Below are 12,560 nucleotides of genomic sequence, written 5' to 3'. Positions count from 1 at the left end.
AACAATATATTGAAAATAAGTAAAAGGAATAATCAAGATTCCAAGAAACTTTCAATTTTAGGTTCAAATAAAATATTTGTCTGGGTCAAGTTTTAAGATCCAAAATCAAAATACAACCTTTTTTTCATAATTCTTTATTTTTATATAGACAATATAATTTCCGTTTGCACTCTGTTATTAAATCTTACATTTTACATTCTGTCAGCATTTGGTCTGTGATGAATCATGCAAACAATATTTCATTTTGTATATCATTGTTATCTTTGTAAACGGTATATCATTTCTTGTTGATGGGCGTTGTTGTTGTTCTTCTTCTTCTTCTTCTCCTTTTATTCCCCTTCTGTTCGCGCTTCTTACTTGTTATAGTGAAGTGTAATGACCCAATATTTAAAGGGGGAAATACTTGGCGTATATGGGGTAAAAAAAAAAGAAAGGGAGCATTTTTTTCTTCATAATAAAATAGAAACATCTCATTTTGTGTTGATATGATTCCTAGGAAATAATATCATAAAGTATTATTCTCCTGAAAAAAGGAAAATGTAATGTAAAATGTAACCAAAATCGCTTTCATTTCATAGTGGAACTTTTTTTTTGCTTGTCAAATTTACATCAGCACCAATAATAAAAAAAGGGGGAAATCGTTCCTATAGGGCCCTGGAATTATCCCGAATAAATTCGGACCGATTCTGCCAGAATGTGACAGCCTGACTTGGATAGATTCTGTGGATTCGGAACCGATTCAAATCAGAGTGCACGTTTCGGGAGGATCTGGGAGTATTCCGTTCTCACTCTCTGAATGCGAGAAAACACACGTAAATGTATTTGATAGTTGACCAGTTGCTGATTTGAAAACTTAAAATAAATATTGATTCGTGGTGTTTTATTTATGTGATTTCATATATCTGTGTAGATTTGGGACCTATTGGAGAAAGTTGCAATCAATTTCAACTCCAAATTTAAATTGAAACTTGATTTTTAACCAATTAAAAGCTATTATTTTGGAGTTTCGCTTAATATTTTGGGGCCATTGTACATAGTCTGCATGCAATTTGGCTTCATAAAGATGAGACCTGTCGATGCTAATTTTGGAGCTGTGAAATGAAGTACAGCATCATTAACGCCATTGTTTATGTCATTGAACTGATTAAGGAATGAATGATAATCAGGTGAAATTATTACAAAAGGGGGCGAAGAAGAGTTTTAGGAGAGATCAAAGGGATGAGGGGCACAATGTAGGCATAGAGAGAAGGGTGGGAGCAGATAGAGGGATGGGGAGAGTGGCGAGGTGGAAGAGAATTAATGGGAAGGAGCACAGAGAGATAAAAAAAAAGAGAGGGAGGGGAGAGGGGGGAGGAGAGAGAAACTCCTTGTAAACTTCTCCATAAATTATTACTCTAAAGAACCCAATGCAATGATAAATGATTGCAAAATATTATGCATTTACAAACAAATACAAATTTAGTGTTCGGCCGTATAGGCTACAAATGCAAGCATTGTGCTTCTTTCCTTTCCTTTCGTTTTTTGAAGGCCTTTATCAATTATCCTCGAAGTCGCTTACGTATTTTCTAGGTAAAGTTCAATGTAATAAGTATCGCTCAATAATGACAATATCGAAGTCAGTTTTATTTTTTCTTACATCGGCTGTCGTTCACCCTCTCAGACCATAATTAACCGGGGCGATCCGAACGGAAGCTGTCACCTAGCAACGGTAAATAATCAACTCGGTGATGGGTAATAAGAGCATCGCCTGACGCAATAAACATTGAAGTGGCAAGAGTGTTTCATTGAAAGTCCAGTCGAAATTCATACATAATGTAACAAGTCTTTTTTCACAGATGAATAACAAATTTTGAGAAGAATCACCCTTGCCCCTTTCCTTTAAAAAAATATCGAATTAATAATCGACAGAATATTGAAACATGATGGGAGGAGAAGGGGAGAGAAAGAAAAGGAAATGGGAAGGGAAGGAGATGGAGTGGGGGAGGAGGAGGAGGAAGGTGGAATTAAGCCCCCCCCCCTCCAAAAAGAGAGAAGGAGAGAGAAGGGAAGAGTAATAGAGGAAGTAAGTGAAAAAGGAGAACAAGAAGAAAAGGAGGAGGAGAAGGGGAGGAGGAGGAGAAGAAGAAGGGGGAGAATGAAGAGGAGGAAAATAAAATAATAAGAGGTAGTGCAATACTATACCCTAGACCCCCCCCCCATTTTGTTAATCATAACTTTTCGCCTGACCCGAGAATATAATTCACTCTCTCCCTCCCCGGCTCTCCCTCTCCCTTTTTCTGGTCCATCGTCAGATTCCCGACGAATGCATATTTGCTGGAGGTCCATGAAATAAAGTTTTCTATTTTTTTTAACTTTAGGCCACATTTTATCTTACATGGTTTATCGAAACTGAAGAAGGAGAAGAAGAAGAAGAAAAAGAAGAAGAAGACGAAAAAGAGGAAGAAGGAGAAGAAGAAGAAGAAAAAGAAGGAGAAGACGTAAAAGAGGAAGAAGAAAGAAGAAGAGGAAGAAGATGAAAAGGACGAAGAGGAGGAGGAAGAATAATTAAGAAGAAGAATTAAGAAGAAGAATTAAGAAGAAGAAGGAAGAAGAAGAAGGAAGAAGTAGAAGAAGAAGTAGTAGTAGTAGTACAAGGAGGAGGAGGAGGAGAAAAAGAAGAAGATGATGATAAAGGAATAAGATGAATGGGAAGAGGAATTACAATGCTACCCTAGACCCCCCTCCCATTATTGTTAATCAAAAATTTTCTCCTAACCCGAAAAATTATGTCACCTCTCGATCCCTCTTATTCGCGATTACATAAGTCATTCTTCTTTATACCAGTCAGGCAGTCACACGGGCTAAACCGACTACAGACAGAAAATGTCTTATCTTCACTTATCCACTCTCTCCCTCCTTTCTCTCCCCCTCTGGTGCGCTCTCCACTTCTCTGTCTCTCTGGTCCATTGTCAGCTCCCCGACCATAATGACAAATGCATCCCCAACACATCTCATCTAATTTTCAACTCACATCATAAGCGATTTTTAAACACTCTCATCCCCCTTTCACCTTCTTCCGAAAGAGTGAAATACAGTTTTCCACTCTTGAACTTTAGGCCACATTATCTTACATGGTTTATCAATACTGAAGTAATATTGCTTAACAATGTGAATGGTAAAAAAAAATCATTGCCATGTATGAATATGATATTTTTGTTCATTTATTTCATTCACACAGTGAATATCAAATCTTCAGCACAATGAATCATTATGAACGACAACATATAAATAGCATGTTTCAAACATAAGTAAAATGACATAATTATAAAGGCATTTAAACAATGAATATGTAAACAATTTTTTTGTAGAATGCAGCAATAGGCAATTCCCATCATTATCCTGGTATATTGATATTTATAAGAATTTGATGAAAATTAAATATAGTCCCATGTTACTCTGGTAACTCATACTGAAAATTAGAAATATACTCTGAATTCTTATAAATCAATCGCCTTGTAAAGGAAGTACATTTTGTGAAGTACATTTTGTGAAATAGTATATGAGGGGAATTCTTCTTAGCAAAAAATTATTATATGCCATTATAACGTATGCACTCATCACCAGGAGTAATAATCATAATATTAAACAATAACGAAAAAAGTACAAAGCAAAAATAATTCATTAAAATATTGACATCCAGTGTCACGAATCTATATTAGAGCCCTGCTCTGTATATGACATAAAATAAGTCTACCAGAAAATGGACGGATTTGTCTGGAAAACATTTATCAATTGTAATACCTGAATTAGTTATCGCGGACGGAATTTGAACTGTATCAACTTCGTATGATATTTAGGCCTGCGTCTTTTGGCAATCTAAATATCATCTCTTATAAAATAGTAATACGATAGAAATTCAAATTTACTTTTTTTCACGAGATGTGCTAAGCATGCCGTCAAAATAATTTTAACCGTCAACCTATCGACATGATATTTCAATGTTCATGTATTGATAAGCACCAAATTGCCCTTGCCATGGACATCGTCCATTGATCTTTCAACAAGTTATCTTTGACGAATAGACGGGCATCATCTCATATAACAGATGCATAAGGCCATCGGGTTACAGTCAACAAACCAATGGCACAGAATTGGCAGCGTTTATAATATTGCGTTATGGCTTTGACCCGACTGCTCATGCATCTCGAGGAGGTATCAAGGAATACAGGTGGTGTATCGACTGTCCTTTCAAACAGCAGACACCTCTTCTTCATTTTTCTGTCCTGCTTCTTCGCCGTCACCATTCTGTTCTTTTTCAGCCATCCTGGCCAGTTTGGCTTGCCTGACCTTCTCCGCATGCCGCTTCTTCTGCTCTAGCTTTTCCCTCATGGCCTTGAACTTAGCCTCACGATTCTTTGCCGCCTGATCTAGACTTTCATTGACCTTCTCAGCCACTTGCTTCTTCTGCGCCTCCTCCTGCGCCTCGCTGTTCTGGTGCACCTCGGCCTCCTTCTTCATGGTGTCCAACTTGGCCCGGAGCTTACTGCGTTTAGCCTCTCGCCTCTCCTCGGCGGCCTTCAGCTTGGCGTCGACCTCCTCTTTGGTCAGCTTCTTGGACTTCTTCTTCTTCTTCTTCAGCTTGGCAAGCCTGGGAGGAGGTTTCTTCAGCTCGTCGAAGTCGATAGCGATCATGACATCGAAGGATGTACCGCCTTTCTTTGGTGCGATCTGTGGAGCTGTTGAAGAAGTGCTGATGATCCCCTGAGACTTGAGTTCACCCAAGATCTGCTCCGTCGTCTGAGCGTTGCGAGCCTTTGTGTTACCACTGCTCTTCCTTGATTCGCATTTCATCCCAGTGACAAACAGGTCTGATAAAATGAATAAAAAAGTGAAGAAAATATAATTATACTGTTGAAAAAATTACAAGCATTAAAAAACAACTAAATTTTTCTATCACTTTCGAAGGAAGTGGGTAAAAAAAATTCTGGGCAATTTTGTAAGTCGTAAAAGACATCAGCCAAGGCGTTGTTGCCATAACACCATCACAACCCAAACCCAAGGGGGTCGATGTGCCGAGTCGGCAAAGTAGGTCACAATAGACCCACTGATCCAGAGGTTTTCATTGTCGGGTGCCTTTGTTTACCCCTCTCAAGAATCCAAATCAATACTACGTGTAACGACAACAAAAGGGAACGAGTTTGTGATTGTTTGGGGGTAAATAAGATCGGGGTCACAACGCCGATCAATATGAGAAAAGGGTAAAGCGTGGGTCTCGCGAAGCCGGGTGATGTGATTCCATATGGGGAAAAATCTAAAATGTATTTGACAATTAAAGTTTAAAAATCGTCTTAACTATACTATCAATCACACTAACGTCAAAACAATATTACCACTTTCCAGCGTTTGACAAGACATTTCACATAAGAAATAGTTATACTTGTCTTCGTTTTATCAAACTCTATAGCTTATCAATTATTTTGGCTGTCTCGTGCGATAACGAGTCGTTTCCATCAGAAATAGCCAACAAACCATCCATATGGATTTGAGATGAAAATTTTGTATTATGTAAACAAAATATTTTCCGTAAACTGATAAAGATATATCAATTAACATTATTAATAAAAAGTTCCGTTACATTTTCTCTCTTAGTTGAAATTGCAAAAAAACATTAATTCGATAATTACCTGGTGTTTCAGGCCTGTCATCAATCATGTTTGGATGTGAATATTCAGTGATCACATTTCCGTAGTCAGCCTCCAATCCACTGTCCATTGTCCTTCTCGAGATCTTGCTCGTCGCCGATGAAACCAAACGATCTTGGGATTTAGTATCCAATTGACTTCCCAACGAGCCCGTCGATCCCAGCTTATCATTTAGAACCTCGACGTCGTTTGCGTTTTCGTTGACATCGCGGACGGTCTTGCCGGCACTCCTGCCCCGTTTCGACGACGCAGACGATTTTCGACTGACGACCTCTCCATCAGGACCAAGTTCCATGACTTGAGTTGACTTTGAACTATTGCAACCCATGGTGATTTTGAAGCGAGTCCAAATTTGTTGAAGATATAGAAAACTATATTCTGATCTGCATTGGAACGCAGGCTGCGAAGTATTATGTCGATCACAAGACTATAATTGTTTTCTTGAAAGAATTGTCGTGGAATTAACTCCAATTGTTCTCGGATAACTTATCTATCCGTCGAAAGGTCTATATCATACCCGTGATATTGCGAAATATGACAAGTATTATAGCTTCCCGAAGAGCGTTTTTGTCGGATATGTTTCTCTCACAGTAGACGGGGTGGAATATACTCCACCTGGTGGAGTACATGCGATAAAATACCCGGTGACGAGCGCGGTGATTGGTCGTCGACCGTTGCTATGTCTATTGTTGGCTCGTCTCTATGGTACGTAACCATCACATCGATTATTTGTGGTTATGCTGCCGTCAACGTCGGCGCGGGTTTTCTGAATCGGGGAAACCAAGGCTCGGAGACGAGGGATATCCCAGTAAATAGAATAATATTAGGTATCTGAGGGGATTGTTGTTTTGATTAAGACACCGTCTGTGAAGGTAGCCCCTCAATCAGAGCGTGGTATCATTGGCAGTGGGAGTTATATCTGACAGGCAACAATAATAGCGGCTGATGCAGTATACCACTCTTCCAAGGATTTAAAATGAACCTAGATCTGCTGTGATTAGTGTCCAGCCAAATATTAAATTTAGATTTAAACCATGATGGTTCAAATCTAAATCTTAAAGATTTTAATTTAAATCTTTTGAGATTTAAAAGTTAATCCACAAGATTAAAAATAAATTCAAAATTTGGCTGGTCACTATTCACAGCCGATCTGGATTTATATTAAATCCTTGTAATAAAGAGTGTATGCAGCAATATTATAATCATGATGAAAGTAATAATTATAATAGAAATAATGATAGGGACCTATTAATATTACTAACTAAGATGATATTTATAAGGATAGCAATAATAAGAAGAATGATATTGATGACAATAATAGTAACAATAAGAATGACAATAATAATGATAAACAATGATAAGATAACAGTATGATAATTAGGATTTTAAAGGCCTGTAATGTAGCGCTGGGGCCGCGGAAACCAGGAAACGGAGGGAGGGGAGCTTGTAAAAAACGTGAGTGACCATGAAATCGTGATTTTATAACCCCCACCCCCTCCTCACGCATCACATTGAACTCGGCCCCACTTTCAAAATCACTCCAACTATAGCCCCCTGCTATAGACATACGTTTCAGCCAAAACACTGCCAAATGTCATCCCAATTGCTTTAGAAATGGACCTTGTTCCCCTCGAATTAATGAGTGCCTATTCTAAAAATAAATGTATTTTCTTTCCAAACGAAACGGGCGCCTGGCTACAATCTGATGTGTAAATATGCCATGATTATAATCAAATGAGTTCTATGCATGTACAGAGGAGATAACTGCATGGTTATTTGACTTCGGGGTCCCGTCACATAAAGAATATAAGTGGGTTTTTACAGCCGAAACACTGCCAAATGTCTTAGTGATTGATCATACAATTACGATTGGGTGTACATTGTAGTTAGTTAATCGTAAAGATATTCTTCTACGATGATTTTTAAGCTTTGTGTGACTGGCCCCAGATGATATTGTATGTAACTATGCTATACGGTCACACCAACTAAATCGACTTAAGAACATATAATCTGAGATGGAGCTAGTTATTTGATCCCTATTCTGCTGCAAACTTATAAAAGCTCGGAATAGCATATCATATCGGTCGGTGTGGTCTGGCAGATGTAGAATGCAAGTGGGATTTAACCGAATTTATTTTCCTTTTTCTGAATATGTTCAACATCAAAATATTAACTCCGAATAGTAATGTTTTCATTCATCATGGGCGGAAATCCCAGGGGGGGATGCGTCCCCCTACCCCAAATTGTAGGGGACACATTATCAATATCAAATGCCCCCTATTTCTGATGGAAAGGAATACATCATTCAAATCGAAATAAAACGTATTTTGGACGAGATGACGTTACTTTTTGGTTTCCCTAACTTTGGGGAGAGATTTCTGCCCTGTCATTCATCAATCGTTAAGACACCATGAAAAATAGATATGCATTTCAAATGGGTTGGCCTTTCCCCCTTTCCTTTTCTTAATATTCTTTTCTTATTATTACTTTGTCTATTCCATTTTTTGATCTACGGAGAAACAAACTTGGCGTTGATTTTTTTTCTTATAGAATATCACACCTATAATTGCTGAAGATTGAGAATAAAGGCATTCTGCAACCAAGGATTTTTCTTGACTTATGGAGGGAGATTGTACGACGTGCTGTTATTCCTTGTGACCTAAAATTCCTTTCAAACCAACATTTGCAGGTGGGAAGGAGGAAATGGTTATTCAGATGAACCAAGGAAACAGGCCAGGGTTGAGAAGGAGCATAGAAAAGGAAGGAGTGGTGTATGGAGAGAGAAGGGAGTTGGGAAAGGGAGAGTGAGGGGTATGTTTGTATGGCAGATCGAGAGGTGATATGGTCTATAGCCCACCCTCCCCTCCCCACTTTTTCAACAAACGAGTGCGTGCAAAATGGTCTCGCATGCACTTCCGACTAGCTCACACCGTTTCGCGACCCCTGTGAGTTCTGTCTCATACCGATTAGCCACAACCCCCCCCCCCCTCTCCCCATCAGGAGTCCATCTCTGAGTGCTTTTGAACCTGACCAGAAAATAATCCCTGATGGACAATAAAGAGGAGTTATCTAATTAACACCGAAGATCGTATCGATTTGGTTTTACACATAGAGAATACCTGCCTTGAAGAATAATCGATTCGAATGAAGCCTTGATCCGTCAAAAATCATTATTGTAGGATTATGGCGGTTTAAAGGCCAAGTCACCTGTCTCGTGGAACTTGAAGGATATTATCTCCGCTTCAGATTCAAGGTGTCATTATAACCTTATTATATCGATGGAAAGAAGAGGACCGGAAAGAGATAAACCATGGATACACTGGCGGATTCAGGGGGGGGGGGTGGCAAAGCCGGTCCGTGTCCCCCCCACCTTTGAGAGGCACAATTAAGATTTGTAATGTAAAAATACCGTTAGAACAGAAGTTTGCCCCCCCCCCCCCTTTGAAAGTGAAGACCTTTTTTTATTGTCATTTTTTTCCTCGGTAAAATGTGCCCCCTTTTGGAAAATTCTGGATCCGTCACTGCATGGATTATATCACTGGTGTACACGGGGGGGGGGGCTGAAGGCCCCAAAAGTTCCACGACCCCTCCCCCAACAAAAAAAGAGAAAACTAAAGGGAAAATGTGATGTTTTTTCTGACTAAATGTCGATATGTCAAATCTATCACCAAATTATATTTTAAAGAGGTCAAAAACTAAAATTTTTATTTAAGGTAAACAAATTTTACGATATCCGTGACTGCCCTAATTTGCATCTAGTACATGATTATTTTGGTTCTGTAATTTTTTGTTTGTTTTGGCTTGTTTTATTGTTTTTCTGTAATGATGATGAAGATTCATATAGGGCTGATGTGCAGGGACCAGGGGCGGATCAAGTTTTTTTTTCAAGGATCGCCCGACCGAGACAAGAAAAAAAAAAGGCTTAACTACAAAATGAAGGTCATTTTGGTACCGAGAAATTTCACAAGCAAAAAAATAGAAAAATAAAAAACAGGTTCACTGTAAAATGAAGGTATTTTGGCGTTTGCTGCTAAATGTAGGTCTTTTCTTTTTACTTGGAAGTCCAAGGGAGGGGGGGGGAACCTACTATAACCCAACCCACCCATACTTCCGCCACTGGGGACACCACATTTAAATTCATCTTTTATGTGTACAAATATGGCCGTACGATACGATCCGAGCAATTAAATCAGAGACAAATGGTCAATTACTGGGTATAGGGGCATGTTACTGGCAGGAGTGTATATATTCAGTGATATATGTACGTGCGGTGCCCCCCCCCCCCGTGACCAAAATTTATAAAGAACCCATGCAATTTTATCCACCGTTTGATGTCTCTTATTGAGTAGGCCGAGTATCAAGCTAATAACTTGGCAAGGTTGCAGCTACTTTCCTGCGGGGGGGGGGGGGGGGGTGGGGGTATAACATGATCTGGGAGTTTACACTTTTGATGCATCTTTCTATTGCATAACTCATCGTGAACATTAACTTGCCTGTAATTTGAACATAATGTGGGAAATCAGAAGCCACAATCCAGTTATGTCCACTTGATTTGAATATCATCAGTGGTTATGATGATATTACGTTTCACCTAAAAGACTAGATGGCAGACTTTAGCCAAACCTATAGGCGTACACATCAGCCCGTAATAAGTCAAGTTTAACAATAATATACCACTGTCTAACGCTGTGCTAAAATTATGGGGAGCCAAAAATTAAAAAAATATGTTTCTATCGTATATTTATTATGTTTAATACTTTGCTTTCATAATGAAGAAAATATTTAAAAATACTTCATTTATCGTTCCTAGACAATTAACAACAATTTGGGTGTCATATGAGTTAATCAATTGAATGTGTAGTGTTAGAGATTTGTTTCCCAGTTGGCTCTCCATAGTTAAACCACAACTTTAAACCAGGGTTTGATTTAAAAAAATTTAAACCCGAGTTCAAAATACGTGGGCCATCATGATCATGGTCAATGCACTTCCCTGGTTAATGTTCATAATAAGAGAAGAGCTGGAAATCAAAAATTTTCAGCCCGCGCTGCGCGCTAATATCATTCTGCATGAGTCCCTGTAAACTACAAAATGTATCCCCCCCCCTTTCAGGAGAGCGGAGTAATATCAACTCCACACTGCCTAGGATTGAGCGATTAGTAAAATTAAAGACCATCCCAGAAAATGTTGCTTTGAATGAATAGACAGAAATCAAATTAGCATAACGCCATGACAATTTCATCAAAATCGGATGTAAAATAAGAAAGTTATGACATTTTAAAGTTTCGCCTATTTTTCACAAAACAGTTATAATGGAGGCCACTCAGTTACTGGCGGATTCACGGGGGGGGGTACGATCCGGCTCATCCCCCCTCCTTTGAGAGACACAATCAACATTTGTAATGTAAAAATGCCTTTAAAACACAAGTGTGCCCCCCTTTTGAAAGTGACTACCTTTTTTGTTTTGTTTTTTGCTTGTCAAATTTTTCCTCAGGGAAAATGTGCCCCCCCGGAAAATCCTGGATCCGCCCCTGAACTCAGTGACATACAAATTAAAATAAACATTGATGTCACTCACTCACTATTTCTTTTGTGTTTGTTGTTATTGCTTCAATATTATACAATATTCAATTTCTTTACATATTTGGCAATAAGGATCAACTTGACTGAACAACTAACATAGTGTTAAAACAAGGGGCGGATCCAGAATTTTTGGGAAGGGGGCCCGGGGGCACATTTTCCCGAGGAAAAATTTGACCCCCCCAAAAAAAAGCAAATTAAGGCGATTTCGTCCACGAAAAAAAAAAGACAAGCATGTGCCCCTCCCCCTGGATCCACCAATTCTAATTCCACAGTTCAGGAAGGAATTGATCTCTAATAAAATATTGTTTCATATAGCAATGAGGAAAAATTAGAATATTTCTAATGAAATACACAAGAAAAAGTGAGTGGATGACGTGATCCTCATTTGCATACCGGGTTTGCATACCTACCAGGATGTGCATATATATATATATATATATACACGTAACCGTTTTGTGAAATTAAGCGAATAATTAAAATGTCATAACTTTCTTGAAATTTTCAGTTTTGCTCTTTGTAGGATTTTTCTTTTTTATTAATTCAAATCATCTTTTAGTTGGGTTGGACTTGTCCAAAAAGCATGCTATTGTTATATAAAGCGTATCAACATTGCCCCGGTTTCAGGTTGGAATTACTAAAAACTTCAGCTTTGTGCCACAACACTCCCGTATACAGATGAGATGAGATAAGGGGCAATTAAGTTGGGGCACGGACCCCAAAAAAAAATGGAAGAAAAGGATCGGAGAAGGAGGAAATTAATCGTTTTTGAATAAATTGTTAAAATATATGACAATATACATGTATTTACTTCTAGATTTAAAAGATCAGCAATTTTTGTTTGCTCGCCTCGCTCGATTACCGCAGCCTTTTAAAATTTTTGCCCTGTAAGACTTGTGAGTGAATCCATTAAAAATTTTGGCTCGTTACGCTACTACAAATAAAGTCACTTTTTAGTCAAAACATCAATTCAAGGAATTTTAACCGGGAAATTTTAACCAAATCTAAGGAATTTTCGAAGCTCAAAAAGGATATTTTTTTTGTTGTAACTTTTCATATATCCGAGGCTTCTCCTAGTCTGTTCCCAGGCCCGGTTGATTAGACTTTGTCGCTATATTTGAATTTATCGAATTTCATTTGCTATAAAATGAAGTAAAATTGTAAATATTTCTTTTAATAAAATGAATTAAAAACACAGTGTATGATTTTGGGTTTATTTTTTTCATTTCAAAATAAACTCAAATATAATTACCATAGTAAAGACTAACGCTGGAATCAGCTGTTTCGGAAATTCAATTCAA

General features: G+C 38.3%; 1 protein-coding gene across 1 annotated transcript; it reads right to left on the bottom strand.

Annotated features, from left to right (window-relative positions):
• Positions 1-3,184: 3,184 nt before the first annotated feature.
• On the bottom strand, positions 3,185-6,303 carry LOC121430780 (stathmin domain-containing protein 1-like). Its single transcript, XM_041628174.1, has 2 exons — positions 5,664-6,303; positions 3,185-4,847 (listed from the first exon to the last, which is right to left on the bottom strand). Exons 1-2 carry the CDS (start codon positions 6,007-6,009, stop codon positions 4,228-4,230), a joined length of 966 nt encoding a protein of 321 aa, XP_041484108.1. The 5' UTR covers positions 6,010-6,303; the 3' UTR covers positions 3,185-4,227.
• Between the last annotated feature and the right edge of the window lie 6,257 nt (positions 6,304-12,560).

Source organism: Lytechinus variegatus, chromosome 17, assembly GCF_018143015.1.
Source record: "Lytechinus variegatus isolate NC3 chromosome 17, Lvar_3.0, whole genome shotgun sequence".
In the NCBI taxonomy this organism is placed as follows: domain Eukaryota; kingdom Metazoa; phylum Echinodermata; class Echinoidea; order Temnopleuroida; family Toxopneustidae; genus Lytechinus; species Lytechinus variegatus.
The sequence above is the reverse complement of the archived record's forward strand: the minus strand, read 5'-3'. Positions and strand labels throughout refer to the sequence as shown.